This window comes from Lytechinus pictus, chromosome 11 (genome assembly GCF_037042905.1).
Source record: "Lytechinus pictus isolate F3 Inbred chromosome 11, Lp3.0, whole genome shotgun sequence".
Taxonomy (NCBI): domain Eukaryota; kingdom Metazoa; phylum Echinodermata; class Echinoidea; order Temnopleuroida; family Toxopneustidae; genus Lytechinus; species Lytechinus pictus.
This window is the reverse complement of record NC_087255.1, coordinates 33,052,134-33,069,951: the sequence shown is the minus strand read 5'-3', so window position 1 is coordinate 33,069,951 and position 17,818 is coordinate 33,052,134. Positions and strand designations below refer to the sequence as shown.

The window sequence follows — 17,818 nt, the reverse complement described above, 5'->3', positions numbered from 1 at the left end:
GATATAGTAATACTTGGTTTGACAGACTTTCTCACAAAATCAGTGTTTTACTGCAATTACTTTCATTTAGCTTTAACGGAGTCATCAATGATCATATGCACCAGCTGCAAATGACCAACGGATGCAAGGCAATTGCTTCAGCCGCAGAGATGGCAGCACAATGACGTTAATGCATGAGGTCTATATGAGAGTAGGGGAGAGGAGGGAGCAAGAGAGGATGAGAGAGGTAGAGACAGAGATGTGATTTCTTATAATGAGAAAGAGCACTTTAGTTTTACAAGTAACAAACATTCCCAAAGTCATACTTAATAGAACCACAGAAATCTATGCCAAATTATAACAGGTGTATATTAAAGACAAGTAAAGGCCTGGGCCGACGGACACAGAACGTATTCATAACGGATACAGCGGACAGGCAAAATTTAGGGGTGGCTCCATCCGTTTTCGTCCGCTCCAGAAAATGGGCGAACAATGAAATCACAGTGGACGGATGCTCGATGGATATAGAGCGTATGAAACACGTATGCAAAGAGTTTCCAATGGCCTCTCTGCATCTGTTCAGTGCAGTTGGACCAAGCCTTTAAACTGAGGGGAGGTGTTTCACAGAGAATTAAGTGTGACTTAGGGGGTGTTGCAAGAAAATATTTGCGATCAATCGCAAATATTCTGTTGCAATTTTACAACTGATAGATCAACATTAGTTATAACAAATAAGATTAAATTTCTTGTTTCAAGGAGCAGATTAGCAATCAATCACTAATTTGCAATTAAATGCAAGACATCATTGCTTTAGGGACCAAAAATAGACTTGCAATTGATCGCAATTTTCTTGCAACACCCCATTAGAGTGCTTAGTGCCGATGCGCTATTTAACATGCAATCTTACTCATACGCAGTAGCAGGCATCTTCCTAGCAAGATTTGACCAATGCAGGGATGCCTTTTCTTTGTCACGCAACTTGACATTTATGTTCGACTCTAATGGGGTGTTGCAAGTAACTTGCAATTGATTGCAGGTAACTTGCAATTGATCGCAAGTCAACTTTAGGTCCCAAAATCAATTGAAAGTCATGCATTCCGTTGAAAATTTAGAATTGATTGATGGTCTGCTTCTTGAATGAACAAGTATAAGTCGGTTTACTGTTATTAAAATTGATCTATCAGTAGTAATTTTGCTTCTGAAATTTGCAATTGATTGCAAATATTTTCTTGCAACACCCCCTTAGTCATACTTAACTCTTTGTGAAACACCCCCCTAGTCTAAAATATTACTTTAACTGAATATTGACTTGTGAAAGGTCAACTTATGCAAGTTTACCTGTACATCAGACATGGAGAAAAGCGAAGAGAAATAAACAATACAAAAGGCAGATTGATAGAGTAATGGAATTTAACCGATGAAGTACATACACAAGCAAGTTTGTGAGGAAAAAAATGAGCATCAGAATACAAAATAGGAGGCTTATCTCTTTTATTACTAAGGTGCTGTACATACATTACATGTATATAATTTTGCATACAATTGCACTTTGTGAAACTCTACATTCATGCATTAATACTTAATCAGGACTTTGTTAGTTGTTAGCAGACATTTATACAATACAATATTTCTACAGTCTCCCTACTCATAATTCTACTTAAATAGATGATATCAAAATAAATGACATGGATTCCATATAATATTCTTTAGATCTCTGGAATTACAATAGGACTATGGTTCCATAATGAATTCAAATTGGTCACATTCATTAAACTTTCATAAACAGAACAATAATAACGCCACGAGCTCTAAAAGGTTCACCGGTGCGCTAGATAAGTTGCCACTATTATTACAAAAATACATCGCTCTGACAATTAGAACAATACATTCTTTTCATTTAGTGTCTTACTCCTTACATACTGTGCAAGTAGAGATAAAGCTTAATACAGATTATGGTGCAGCAATAAATCAACCAAACTATAAGTTTGAGGCAATGAAAAAATGGCAAGTAAAATGTAATCGGATCAAAATTGTGACCACCATATTGTAAAAAGACAGCATATGTATTATGTACATGGTACCCATCAAATCACATAACACAGAATGTCAATACAGTTATGATGGTTGAACTGTAAAAATGATAGGCTTATTGAGAAGCACACTGAAAGTACAGTTTATTCTACCAAAGATGAGTATAGTCGAAATGATATCAATAAATAAACAAAACAGAAATATATACACTATCTATACATCAAATTATATCACTAAGGGTACACATTAAATCAGTAATAAGTAAAACAATATTACTGGTAATATACAAGGAAAAAAACAAGGAGCATTTCAATATTGATATTGTATTTAACTGAAACTCCAGCTATAAACTTGGCAGCTTTAAACTGATAAATATTAAGTAAATGAGCTTCTATAATGGAATAACAATCAAGAAGGAACAATTTCATTGGAATATCATATCAAGTTTGTACGAGATCTCAATAAAATTACAATGCAATTAGAAAATATTTGCTTTCAAATTTGCTTCAATTTCAATTCATGCTGAACTTTCTTCAATCATACATTGACCAACATTGCAAGGTATTTCAAAAACTAATTTATCAATTATTATTACTACAATTCACATCTAAATGGAAATCTTTATAAAACAGTTCTATATAAATGCATAATTAGCGTGGTTACTTTCAGCGGATTATGACCTACGGCAAAATGGTCAAAACAAGAAGCCATTGATTACCCTTTCCATATGCATGTTTTTATAATTTACACACTTCTCTATAATATTCTGGGCCCCGTCTTTCAAAAAGTTTCGATTGAACCAATCAATTGTAACTTTGGAAATCCATCGATGTCATAATTTTTTTCTATAAGAGATTGGCACAATGTCCTTTGGAAATAAAGAGAAGCACAGTGAATTTTCAAGAAAACAATGGATGCATGAATATACATCATAGTTAGAAAATATTTTGAGCAAACATGCATAATAGATCTTGACATTGCTGGCCGTCCATAGTTGCGATTGATCGGATCAATCGCAACTCTTTGTAAGACGGGGCCCTGGTTTCTTTAAAAATATTCAGAATATTTAACATAAAATGCATTTCACAAACTTTCCTTGCTTTACTTGTACTAAAATATCCTTTACTACATGAACATGTATATTTCCAATAACACCTATGGCATTCATGAATTTTCAGTTTTATAGAAATATATTGTTGACCATACACGATAATCGCAAAATCCTTTCTGGCATAATCGCTAATTTTGTCTATACATAGAAGTCACTGACAAATACAGATACTGAATATTTAATTTTCTTTTCAACAATAACTCGAGCTTTATTCCTAATGTCAAAAGTTAATTTCCATTTCAATAAAGCTTCATTTCTATTTATCAATCAATATATTATGGGCTATCATAAAAATAATGCCAAACTCATGCAGAAATATAATCTGTGTCTGATAGAAATTAATGGGGAATAATCAATATAATTTTATGTGCATAAGTGTAGACGGCAGAACATGTGAATAGACTTTAAGTAGATAACTGACTCAGGCAAATATGAAAAATTGAATTTATACTGTCAGAAGAGGTTAACATTTCCACTTTCTTTGAAATTTATAATTTCTTTTGCATAGATAAATAATTCTGTAAATTATCAGGACAAACAGATATACAAACTAAATTTTCCATATCTATACTCTACTTCTAGACAGTCCATGAATATTACATAAATTTGTAGAGATTTAAAAAAAAAACAGATTTCTGTGATGGTTTTTTTTCTACTCACCTCAGAATGCTCTCATAAACATCAAAATTACAATTCATCATCATGACAAAATTAGCTTTCAGAGTAGTAAACTGAACATGATGCTTGATTGAGATATACAGTAAATAATGGACGATTTCAAGCATGCTATGGTTGACGTTATTGCAACTCTGACACAAGGGGCAGATCAAAAAAAGGCCTTCACTATCAAATCCAGTTCATTTGTTCCAGGAAACATTTTACAAGCCCCCGCCCCCCCCCCCAAAAAAAAAAAAAAAAATCCTCACTTCCCTATGTATAATATATTTCCAATAAAAAATATTTTGGTGCCTCCGCCACTGACCGACACCAATACTACTTGAAATAACCAAACTATTGACCTTAATTATTGAACTGAATTTAAGACAGGCCAAGATATAGAAATAAAGAAAAGACAGACAGATAGACGAAGAGAAGACAAACAAAGAAAAGACAGAGAGACAAACAGACAGAGAGCAATAGTATTAGACTTATTGAATCTACAAGGTCTCACTATTTCTAATACTGTTGCTTGATGCACTCTTTGGAACCCTAATTCCTTCCCGTCGCCCTCCACTCCTCCTGATAGTCCCAGTCAGGTGGTGGTTTCTCTTTGAGATCAGAGGCATAAGACGATCAGTGAAGCGGTGGTAGTTCCTTTCTAGCTCACGTTGGTATTCTCTCTGGTCGTGTACAATCAGGCCCTTGTTCTTACGTAATGCATCACCGCACCTGTAGATATACATGGATTGATGAAAATTGACTGTTAACATTAAACAATAACATTCATTGGTTTCTTTCATTCTTTTTAAAAAATAGCAATAGTTATTCAATAACAATTGTATTCATATAACTACTAGTTATACTGTGTATAGATATAAAATACAGACGTACTTTCTCCATTTAACAAAATTTTTAATTTCCAATTATTGTAATGATTTGTTTTCACCCCCCCCCCTCCTTCTTTCTCTTAGACTTATTGTAATTATGTTATGATTATATTGTTATTGTTTATTTTACATGTGTTAATATGATTTATTCTTACAATGGGGCCAATTTATACAAGCAGTTGTGCTTTCTTTGACCCCTCCACGTGTAATATATCTCTTAATGTCAATGATTTGTTTATATGTATATTTTAACAGTGGAAATGAATTTGAAAAAAAAAAGAAAAGTAATTCCCGTAATTTTCTGTGTTACATGCATGTACATCTGACCACCATCCTAGATCCAGTTAGTTATGAGCCAGGACAATTTACACCAATTTTGGTACTCAATGGCTTTTATTTATCATGCTATTCAACTTACTGAGCTCAGATATGTTTCATCTGATGTCTATAGTGATGTCTACTCCGTTATAAGAATGTGATTAACATGTTTTGGTTCAGAGAAAAAGAGATAGCAAACGGAAATTGTGTCTTTGGCTAGATTTCAAACCTACTTCTTCTGTAGATCTTTGAGGCAGAGACGTAGAGTATTATGATGCTTGTCCAAGGGTTTGTCAGCATCTAGGAAGATCTGAGCTACCTCCATTGGGCCCTGGAAAATTCAACAATAAAATAAATAAACATTACAGAAAATGTCAACAATCAACTATAGTCATTTGACTATAAGGTCAATGTGCATTATTTTACTTTCACAATAATGATGGAATATCTGGCTATTCATAGATGGTGTTAATCACATATCATCCGGCCAATGCATTTCAAATGTGTTTAGCTCCAGCATGCATTCAGCAAACACATCTGCAATGACTAAACCTAGATTTTGAGATTTGATCCCTCCATTTAGGTGATGATCAGAAGAGCATTTCATGAAAAAAAAAAAAGTGATTTTCACTATTAGTATGAGCTACTGCAAATCATTGCACCGGATTGGCTGAGGGCAAATTAGTCCATGGATGTCAAATCACATAACTCTTCATGAAGCAATGCCTGATGATAATATTGATAGTATCAATCAGGGTCTCATAACACAAAGCTTAGCAATGGATTGTGTGGCTGACTTTTACCATTGATCATACACGATACTCAATGCAATGAATCGTAGATATCCGCCCCACAATCAATAACTAACTGAAAGTTTATGTTACAGGGTCCAGGGGCACGTTTCATAAAGAGTTGCAACTGTTGTAACTTTACCATTATGGCAATCACCATGGCAACAGGGCTCAGCAGCCAATCAAAATCAAGGTTACCATGGTAGTTGCCATAATGGCAAAGTTACAACAGTTGTAACTCTTTATGAAACGGGCCCCGGATTTGGTAAAGCAGGAAGTGCTAACTCTGACCTGGTTAACAGTGGTACCAATGCATCCTTGTAGGACCATCTGAAGCATCTTAGGATCAGGGGGTTCCTGGAGGGTAGCTACTTCTAGCTCTTTAGTCTTCTTCTGGATATCCTCAATGGCTACCTCAACCGGTGACAGGACAATCTATGAACAGAAAAGATTGTATTCAGTTTAACATCACAAGGATGTTTACAAGTACCCGTGGCCCGTAACACAAAGCTTAGCAATGATCATAGAACATTTTTCTAGGATTGATTCCATTGACTATAATGTACAATCAATTGTGAATCAAGCGTACGATTAATGGCCAATCTTTGTGTTACGGGACCCTGGTGTCGTCAATTACTCAAAGTAGAATGTGTAATATTAATGTACGTATGCTTCTTCTGGCTCTCCTCAATGGTACTAAGCTTAAATTGTTTACCTTGACAGCCAATCATGGCTCGCCATTTAGTATCCATTGTCTCTTTCGGTTCTATTATATATTGTTTTGCTCTAGCGTTCTAGTCAATAATGTGATTTTACTCTGATGAGTGCATGTTGAAAAGCTTCAGTATGTCAGTTTTTAAGGCTGTTTTACGAAACAGCCAAGTCTGAATTAAAAGGTGATATTCAATGCGCAATGTCATTGATTAATACACATTGCACATACATGTACCCTTAACATGATATAATCAAAGCAGGGAGGAGGTTATACATGTATCATACTCAATTGGGAAAATAATTCCGACTTCAACTCATAACAGAAAAATGTCCTCTGTATTTTCTTTCCTTTTTAACATCAATGAGTGTATTCATTTTCATATGTATTCAAATATTCATATCGCCAACTCTCTCGATACTGAATGTAACATTCTAAAGATAATATACTGACCTCCTCTTTCTGTATAATCCCGACTCTTGTTTTGATATATGGGAATGTATGTTGAGTGGTTAAGATCGTCTTTCTCTTGCACTGATCCTTCAGCTCTCCATGAGCACGACCTTCCTTGGTGAACGGAGTTGCAAACATGAAACGCTCTGGAAAAAAAAGGATGAGAATAAGTTATCTTTCTTGGTCACAAAGCAGAGAATCTGACGTTAAACTCAAGAACAAGGGCAGTTTCATAAAAATTGTTATAATAAAAAAATTACAAGAACAGTTAAATCGCATCTGATTAGCCACCAAAAGTAAATTGTTATAAAAATTGTGCATTTGTTATTATAACAAGTTGAGCTTATCCGACACACAGCCCTGTTTGTCTAATCATTCTCTGGGTGTTGCCCGGCCACTTACATTGACGAGTGGATACCATGCACGACCAAAAAACATGTAAAAAGGATGTCTTTTTCAAGATAGGGCACGTTAAAAGGGTGTCAAAAACACTAAAATAATGAAAAAAAAAGTATCTATTTTTGCTAGGAAGGCTACGTGTTTAGGGTCAAATTTGCGAGGGTATGAAAAATTAGGACTGAAATGTTTTATAAAGGATGTACTTTTTGCCCCAAGAGTCAACGTGTTTAGAGTACAATTTGCGCGTGGTGGGGCTGTACTAAACCCAATGATGTAGGTAAAGGTAAAACCGACGACCGACGTCCATGACATAACAATTGAAATATCGCTGTACTTGTTTAGGGGTTCAATTGAGGGAATACTTGCCAATATAGTATCGTTTTGTTTCCAATACTTCTTAAGGGTAGGGTTTCACACGCCAATACTTGTTAAGGGGTGCATTTTCAGAATATGGAAAATACGTGTTTAGGGTGCTTTTCAAGACCCCATGGTCGCGCATGGTATCCACTCGTCAATGGAAGTGGCCCCCCGGGGGGTATTTCAAGAAACTTATTTTCAATTGCAAAACTAGCCTATGTCCCAAAAATCAAGCAAGAATGTTAAGTTGCAATTGAATGCAAATTAGCAACAAGTATGCATTTAGTCAAAGGATGTGCGTTGATTTGGAATTAAACATACATTTCATGCAAAACTTCGCTCAGCGTAACATCCAGTCTTCAGTATCGTACACAACTAGCTCTCATTCATCAAGATTCATCAAGATAAGAATAAATAGTAAAAGACAAATTATGATAAACACAAATTGAAGATGATCATGTCAACTTACTCAGATTATAATTTCTACTGAAGAGTGTTGGCCTTTGTAGGATCTCATAGTAATCAAAGTATGGTTCTACATAGGTCACCTGTATATACGCTTGTAGAGGATCTAATTTAGACTGGTCCACAGTATTAGAATCCTTGATGGTGTTTACCGTACCCTCACCAAAACGATCAGAGTAGAATTTCTGAAGTGACAAGAAAGATCAATTTGAGATTAAAAGATGGTGATCTATTCATTTACATCTATACAAGATGAATTTCTGGAATGATGAGAAAGATCAATGCAAGATTAAAATATAGTTCTCTCTTAATTTTCTTTTACACATTAGAAGATATTTATATATATATATATATATATATATTATATATATATATATATATATATTTATATATTTATTTATTTATTCATTCATTCATTCATTTACTTTTATATTTATGGTGTACATGAAATTTAAACATGATGAACATGCAAGTTGATTAGAAAGAGAAAAATGCTTTGAAAAAATTATCTTACTTCCGATGAAGTACATGAATAAAAGCCATATAACTCAACCTGTTGGAGACCTAGTCCACATATATGCAGGCTGGAGTCTATAGAAAACATGTGTTACAGAACAAGTGGAATAACTCTGGCGGTCTCACCTGCATCACGCGATTCAATATAGCAGCAGTGCTGACTTTAAAAACTACGATAACTCGCACAAGATGTTCAGTGATATTTGGTTACTCTTATGTCCACGTTTTATGAACTAGACCAATACACTTACATAGATATGATGGTAATTCAACAAATACCCCCAACATGGCAAAAGTTCATTGACCTTACATGACCTTTGACCGTGATCATGTGACCTGAAACTCGCACAGGAGGTTCAGTGATACTTGATTACTCTTATGTCCAAGTTTCATGAGTCAGATCCATAAACTTTCAAAGTTATGATGGTAATTCAACAAATACCCCCATTATGGCCAAAGTTCATTGACCTTTGACCTTGGTCATGTGACCTGAAATGCGCACAGGGTGTTCAGTGATACTTGATTACTCTCATGTCCAAGTCTTATGAACTAGACCAATATACTTTCAAAGTTATGATGGTAATTCAACAGATACCCCCAATTCGGCCAAAGTTCATTGACCCTAAATGACCTTTGACCTCTGTCATGTGATACTTGATTAACCTTATGTCCAAGTTTCATGAACTAGGTCCATATATTTTCTAAGTTATGATGACATTTCAAAAACTTAACCATAGGTTAAGATTTTGATGTTGATTCCCCCAACATGGTCTAAGTTCATTGACCCTAAATGACCTTTGACCTTGTCATGTGACATGAAACTCAGGCAGGATGTTCAGTAATACTAGATTAACCTTATGGCCAAGTTTCATGAACTAGGTCAATATACTTTCTAAGTTATGCTGTCATTTCAAAAACTTAACCTTCGGTTAAGATTTGGTGTTGACGCCGCCGCCGTCGGAAAAGCGGCGCCTATAGTCTCACTCTGCTATGCAGGTGAGACAAAACTCATCCCATTTCCAATAAGCTAATAGTAGACCGGCCAAAAGTAAAAAAGTGCTCTAGATAAGGATTCGACGGCAAAATTTGTTAATGCTTGGCATCCCAGCTAAAAGTCTTGCAAAAATACCCAGGAATAGCGTACGGCCGGATGCCAAGCGCAATTTTGCGTGAAAGTGTCATTTTTAGCGTAAAAACTGAAATAATGTTGAAAATCACGCATTTTGATATTTTGATGGATTATTTTAATATTTTTGATTATCTTTGATATGCAATTATTCTTATTCAGAGTTTCAAATTATAAGTCTCATAAATATACATTTCAAATTTGAATATTGCACACACACATATGGCACAGGGAAACATAAAACCGCGATTTCCTCAAAATAAAAGTTTGTGAAAACTATCAATAGTTTGAAGTTTTTTTACGCAGCTTAAATTCTTCGATTCAACTGCGTTTATCCATCAAATGTATAGTAAATGTCCTAATGTCACAAACATTAAAAGAATTTTCAAGTAAGATGGAAGATATCTCACTTTATGTTATCTGAAATGAGACAATGTGCATTCTACCAGGTGCGCGTTTTGAAAGAAAAATTGAAAATACCGTACATTATGTACATAATTACATGAATAAGTACATACTAAAGCGAGTTTTTAATTACATGTATAAGTGCATTCTAAAGCGAGTTTTTAATTGGATAGCACAATTTGTCAATTCTTTGCATCCCAGCTAAAATTCTTGCGGAAATACTGAGGAATAACGTACCGGCGGATGCCAAGTGCACTTTTGCGTGAAAGTATAATTTTTTGCGTAAAATTTGAAAGACTGTTGAAAATCACACATTTTTATATTTTGACGGATTATCATCATATTTTTGGTTATCTTTGATATGGAATTATTTTTATTCAGATTTTTAAATTATAAGTCTACTAAATATGCATTTCAATTTGGAATATTACACACACATATATGGCAATATGAAATATAAAATCGTGATTTACTAAAAATAGTAGTTTGTGAAAACTATCAATAGTATAATGTTTGTGTTCTGCATCTCAATTTCGTCAATTTTAACGCTAACCGAATAAATACATAATAATTGTTGTCATGGCACATATAGTGAAAACAAATGTTGAAAGAAGATGCAAGATATATCATTTTATGTTATATATGCGAAAGATAACAATGTACAATTATCGGATGCGCATTTCTGATAAAATACAGACAGCGCACAATATTACATCTATATTGCACATACTAATATTAATCAGTGCGATACTCGTCATGATATTATATCGGATTATGTTTACTTTTGTAGAGTTCGATCTTCTTGCTATTTCCGCGAATTAATTGGTGCTGAACGTAAATCTACCTGTGGCGATATTCATAAATAGGTCTGATATTTAATTTGCCGTTACCATGGTAACATTAATTTTGTAGGAATATCTATATCCAAAATCATAGAAACAGTAGCGTACCTAGGATTTTCCACAAGGGGGGGGGGGCAAAACCGTCGGCCCAAAAATTTGAAAAGCAAAAAAAAAGGTCTTCAAGCTCGTCAGGGGGGGGGGCAAAAAAGGTCTTCAAGCTCGTCGGGGGGGGGGGGGGCATGGATACGTCTTTTGCATGGGTTGGGACTCGTCAGGGGGAGAGCAGACTGCCCCCTCTGCCCCCCCCCCCCCCCCGTAGGTACGCCAGTGCATAGAAAATATACATGTATGAATAAAACGATCGAATTAGCATTTTTAAACTACTCTGTCAATCTACATTTTACTTCAATTATTGGATTATCAAAGTCTAAAAAATTATGGCCGTTGCCACGGCAATACCTATTTTTTGTCTCGCCTGCATGCATAGCAGAGCAGGACTAAATGAGCCACTTTTCCGGCGGAGGCGACGGTAGTTTTGATATAACAGCGTCATATCAACCTTGAAATCTTAACCAAGGTTACGTTTTGGAAATTTCGTTATATTTTTGAACGTATATAGGAAAAAAAATTAATGACACTTATAACAGTATTCAGGTATTCCTGATCGTCTTGCACAAGTTTTAGATCACATGATTAAGGTCAAAGGTCATTTAGAGTCACTGAACTTTGGCCATATATATGGGGGTATTTTTTTCTTAATGTCATCATAACTTTTGAATTTTTTGATCCAGTTCATGATTAAACTTGAATATAAGGGTATTAAAGTATGATGGATCATTTTGCACAAATTTCAGTTCACATGGTCAAGGTTATACGTCATTTAGGTTCGATGAGCTTATTATTTTATTATCACATGAATGGCGCTTTTGTGAATAATTATTAGTTTCAGTTGTTTCCAATGTTCTGCTGCTATAATTATTATGTGAAAATATGAATAATAAATGTTATTTGGTCTTTTGCATTGCAAGTTATAATTTTCATTCAATTCATTTTGCTTCATTACAGTTTTCGCGTTTGCTATTATCATAGGTCCATGCTGTTATATATCGTAGTCTAAGACGGGGCCGGACAGCCCGACCCTGGGCAGTCCTGGACATACATGTATGTATTGCCAATGCCAATTTGGGAAATGCAATCTATATATTACAATATCCGCGCTGGACGCTGGTCATTAGCCTTTAGATTTGTTTGTCATAATGGTCGTGCGACTGCATTTCCCAACATGGCAATACATGTGATGAAATGAGCTTTAAGAATTAAAATGTGAACTTAAAGAACCTACTCTTTTAGTATTTCAAACATCATTCTCCACAGATGAAAACTCTTAGCTCATGCAAATGGTTACTGACCGATCTATTTTAATTTTTGGTCTAATGAACTGTTCAATTAACTGATCAAAGAGACCGCAGTTGCATGTTACAAAAAAATTCAGAAATTTTTAATATTCTGACGTGGAAACGGAGCATTTAATACATATTTAAAAAAAATGATATATAGGCTATTGATGCGAGCGCAAAACGCAATCTGATTTTTAAATTCCAATCCGTAAACTGGACATTTTGATGACGTTTTGAAATAAAGAATGTTATGTATCTGTTTTTAAAAAAAATCCAGCAGAAGCCGAGCTGGCTTTTTTTTTTATTAGAAACGAAACATTCTAATGCGCGATAGCTCAATCGGTAGTGAGGGGGTTTCGGATTCCGGTGGCCTGGGTTCGATTCCCACTTGGTGCGCTAGTGCCAAGTAAGGCATTTAAATGGTAGTAAGGCATTTTAATCCTATAGGTCCCTCGGAGAGTACCTTAAGCCATCGGTCATCTGGTTGCTTGCTTAGAAGCATTCACGCTTTCTTAGCAAATGAGGTAAAACAAAAATCGTGAAATCATGAACAATGATCAGTATTTAATTATAGCATTTGATGCGAGCGCGAAGCGTGAACTGAAAATGTCGAATTAAACGAAGGATTTAAACATGTTTTTCATGAAGAAAAAGATGAATATCTTACTTAACAAAAACGTTAGCGCAAAAGCGCGAGCTAAAATTGGGAGAGACTAAGAGCTAAAGATTGGACATACAGTATTCACATTTATTTGATAATGGACTGGATGCGACTGGATTCTGAGAAGTTGACACTTCAAGCAAGGTTTTTTTTTAAACAGATAGCAAGTTGTTTATCTCATATATTAATGCCAGCGCGAAGCTCGAGTCGAAAATTTATTTGCCATCTTTTTGTAATCCCGTGTAGGGTGCCTATCTCGCTACACCACAATAAAATATACACTTGAATCGCGAGCAGAATACTTTGGGTATATTACAGCGGCGTACCCAGGATTTTCCAAAAGGGGGGGGGGCAATTTTTTTGAGGATATTTCGTCCGCGAAAAAAAATTACAAGCAAAAAAAAAGGTTTTCAACCACAAATAAAGGATTTTGTACCAGAAAAAAAAATCGTCAGGGGGGGGGGCAGGCCTGGGGTACGTCCCCTGCATGAGTTGTGACTCGTTGGGGGGGGGGGCAGTCTGCCCCCCCTTTACGCTAGTGGTTTATTATCTTGAAAACGGGATACTTTCAGCTCCATGTAATCCTTTCCGACACTACACATGACCTTAGGCAGCGGGGGGAGGTGGGGGGGAAGAGGCAGTTGCGGCCAGAAATTTTGTAACTCGTTTTAAGTATGTACTTATTCATGTAATTATGTTAATAATTTACAGTATCTTCAATTTTACATTCAAAATGCCCCCCCCCCCCCTCCCCGCTAAATTTTGCATGCCCCTTTTGGAAAATATTTCTTCCATCTTACTTGAAAATTCTTTTAATATTTGTGACATTAGAAACGATCGATATTCAATAGATGAACCAATTTAAATCGACGAATTTAAGTTGTAAAAAAAACTTTGAACTATTGATAGTGTTCACAAACTTCTATTTTGAGTAAATCACGATTTTTATGTCATATTGCCATATATGTGTGTGTAATATTCCACATTGAAATGCATATTTAGTAGACTTATAATTTGAAACTCTGAATAAAAATAATTCCATATCAAAGATAATCAAAAATATGATGATAATCCGTCAAAATATCAAAATGCGTGATTTTCGACAGTCTTTCAGATTTTACGCTAAAAATGATACTTTCACGCAAAAGTGCACTTGGCATCCGCCGGTACGTTATTCCTCAGTATTTCCGCAAGAATTTTAGCTGGGATGCAAAGAATTGACAAATTGTGCTATCCAATTAAAAACTCGCTTTAGAATGCACTTATACATGTAATTAAAAACTCGCTTTAGTATGTACTTATTCATGTAATTATGTACATAATGTACGGTATTTTCAATTTTTCTTTCAAAACGCGCACCTGGTAGAATGCACATTGTCTCCTTTCGGTTAACATAAAATGAGATATATTCCATCTTACTTGAAAATTATTTTAATATTTGTGGCATTAGGACATTTACTATACATTCGATTGAGAAACGCATTTAAATCGAAGAATTTAAGTTGCGTAAAAAAACTTTAAACTATTGATAGTTTTCACAAACTTTTATTTTGAGGAAATCGCGGTTTTATGTTTCCCTGTGCCATATGTGTGTGTGCAATAATCAAATTTGAAATGTATATTTATGAGACTTATAATTTGAAACTCTGAATAAGAATAATTGCATATCAAAGATAATCAAATATATTAAAATAATCCGTCAAAATATCAAAATGCGTGATTTTCGACATTCTTTCAGATTTTACGCTAAAAATGACACTTTCACGCAAAATTGCGCTTGGCATCCGGCCGTACGCTATTCCTGGGTATTTTTGCAAGACTATTAGCTGGGATGCCAAGCATTAGCAAGCATTAACAAATTTTGCCGTCCAAAGTATAAAAAATCGTTTTGGCCGGTCTACTATAAGCTAATCATCACACAATGTAAATTACCAACTTTTCATTAAAATCATTCTTAAAACATTACATTTAATTTTATCTAATGATATACTCACAGTTTCATTTTTTTTCTTCAAAGTATGACAATGAATAGGAAATCAATGATTTTTGCCAATTTGAGGAGGAAAAGATGATTAATCTTGACATAATGAAAGATGTGTATCTCTACTCTAATGGTCTATGTAATACCCACCTCTAGTCTCTGTGCTATCTCAGGAAGCTTAGTGATAGCAGGTTCTTTGTAGACAAATTCTTCTCCATTCAAATCACCAAACTTTGGTCCGTAGAATCCGACTCGGAAGTAGGTACCGAACAGCCTCTTAGGACCCTGTGGATAGGATACAAACAATGAATCCATTTCATGATGATATTTGACTTTTCATATGACAGTCAATCGGTTCCTGTGCTAAATGAGGTTCTCTCTGTTTTAACATTGTGGTAGAGAATTCCTTATGACCCTTTTAATAATTTGACATATAATAAACAAATCCAGATGCTTGTTAACAACAAGAATCTATCATTCTTCAATTGACTTTTGCCAAACCTTCATTAATACGTTTCTTTGATTGATTGATTTTATTTCTCATGATAAAACACAATATAAAATTAATAAATACTAACAATTAAAACTTAAGAATTGTATTAATGACATAAAAACAAGTATATGAATGTTAAATTTTAATTATTATAAAGAGAAATATGGGGGGGGGGGACAAAAGCTACAAGGAGCTTAGAAGGGGCTATCCCAGTTGGGAAATACAATTGTAGAGTACCTCTTTTTGTTCCATCAAATCCAACTTGACGGGGGGGGGGGCATTCCCTTTTAAAAGAAACTCAATTTGATATTGGAAAAGAAATAAATAGTTATTATATTCATCTGATAACCTTGTACTGACTGACATGTTTATATTGGAAAATAAATGAAATACTTACCAAAACTGAAATCTTATTGAATGCCTCCTGTAGCTTTCCATGAACGATGGAGAGTCTCTTGTGTTCTCTGTTTGCTTCATGGATTGGTATGAGAATCTTATAGACCTCATTAACCACCTCAAATAATCCAGCCTGAAAGGGTTCAATCATGTTCTTATAGAATTAATTCAATATACTGATATTAAGAGTGGTTTATATTTGCTCAATGACATTCAATTTGTCTGACAGATAATACAAAATCTTAACTTGATTGATTCTCGATGTCAAGCTGTCAAAATTATGCCTCCGTCATTGCCAAACCAAATACATTGGTCACCAAACTTCTTATATCTTAAGATAATGACCTCTGTGACCTTTGACATTGTGTCCCCTAATCCAATCTGACATCTTCACTCACCCTATGCAACATATGCTAAGTTAATAATTGATCACTGAAACGATTCTTCAATCATTGCCCCCCCCCCTCAAATGACATTTAACAATGAATACATGTAGCTGGGTGACCTAATATATTTACTCCCATCAAATAATTCTCCATGATTTTGTTCCCTACAGATAATTCCATGAAAAAAAATCAACATTTTGTATATACAAATATACAATCCCCATTTTTCTCCCTTTTTACTTCTCTCCTTAAACTGTTCGTCATGGTAACTTGGGAGAGAGATAGAGACATCATTTCCTGATGATCCCAAGGGGTTGGGCATTCATAATTTATGACATTGCCACTACATATATTTCTTTATAATCCAATATTAACACAGTAATTGTCAGATTCCATAATAGGCATGTATTCATACCTCATTAAAGAGTGTAGCTGCATGTTCCAATAGTCCCACCAAGCCACTTTCAGTGAAGTATTTACCAGTGCAGATACCTTCCTCATCAGGGGAGACAACATCATCAGATACTGCACTCTCTTCAAGGACATTAGGAGAGATTTTCTGTAGGATAAACAATAAAATTGAGGCCATATGAAATTAGATAGATATGAATTTGATAGAACCTGTTCATTTTAACCCTAATACTTTGTGGATGGGGGGACTCCATAATGGCCAACCCCTCTACATATTTAGTGATAAATCTGTGCTACTTGCTGACATTTTATTTTTAAGTCTCGCATAACTTTTGAGACCAAATTTGTGATGCTTGGGTATGTGGTTATGTAATAGTGCATGTCAAACCCAAAATTGCTATAAAAAGAATGTGATTTCATGTATAAAGTAAATACAAAATGCATTTTCAGCTAAAATTCATAACAAGTGATTATTTTTACTTTGAATTTATGGACAACAGTCCTTTAATTTCAGCCATCATGTCTTCGACAAATTTTATTGAAGATTAAAAAACAGGAAATACAAAAGGAATTAAAGAACAATAAAATACATAAGAAATTGATGATAGTACATTAATTTTTTTTTTTACAATTGTTGGAAATGTTATAAAGAGTATTTACACCAAAAATTAGCATTCTAGGAGGTTTATTTAGTTAATCAAAGCGAAAAGTATGCTTTCATTAATAAATTATCACAATTAATTTACAAAATAAAATACTAGTATATGAATTTAGTGAAATATACCTAAAAAGTATGCAATCGTGTAGACTACATCATTCCCTATCGTTGTGCAAATTTCTGTTGTGATCCAAAGCCAAGATCCAAATGGGGGCCATTATGACCCCCAACCCCAAAAATAAAATACCCAGGAACTTTTAAGGTTAAAACACATCAAACACACAGCTAGCAGACTGAAAATATTCAATTCACAATTAAGAATCCATATACTGTTCTCATCTGCCTAATCTGAACCATTTCATTGAATTTAGTAGCTTATAACA

General features: G+C 34.6%; 1 protein-coding gene across 2 annotated transcripts in view; it reads right to left on the bottom strand.

Moving 5' to 3' along the window:
- Positions 1 to 3,780: 3,780 nt before the first annotated feature.
- LOC129271211 (dedicator of cytokinesis protein 7-like) overlaps positions 3,781 to 17,818 on the bottom strand; it is a 66,631-nt gene continuing 52,593 nt past the window's right edge. For both annotated transcript variants that reach the window (XM_064106381.1, XM_064106380.1), the window contains 8 exons: positions 16,782 to 16,925; positions 15,982 to 16,113; positions 15,242 to 15,376; positions 8,168 to 8,348; positions 6,943 to 7,088; positions 6,069 to 6,212; positions 5,220 to 5,317; positions 3,781 to 4,510 (listed from right to left, as the gene is read on the bottom strand). In XM_064106381.1, the coding sequence (XP_063962451.1) occupies positions 4,279 to 4,510; positions 5,220 to 5,317; positions 6,069 to 6,212; positions 6,943 to 7,088; positions 8,168 to 8,348; positions 15,242 to 15,376; positions 15,982 to 16,113; positions 16,782 to 16,925 (1,212 nt within the window). In that variant the 3' untranslated portion in view covers positions 3,781 to 4,278. The remainder of the gene's footprint in view (positions 4,511 to 5,219; positions 5,318 to 6,068; positions 6,213 to 6,942; positions 7,089 to 8,167; positions 8,349 to 15,241; positions 15,377 to 15,981; positions 16,114 to 16,781; positions 16,926 to 17,818) is intronic.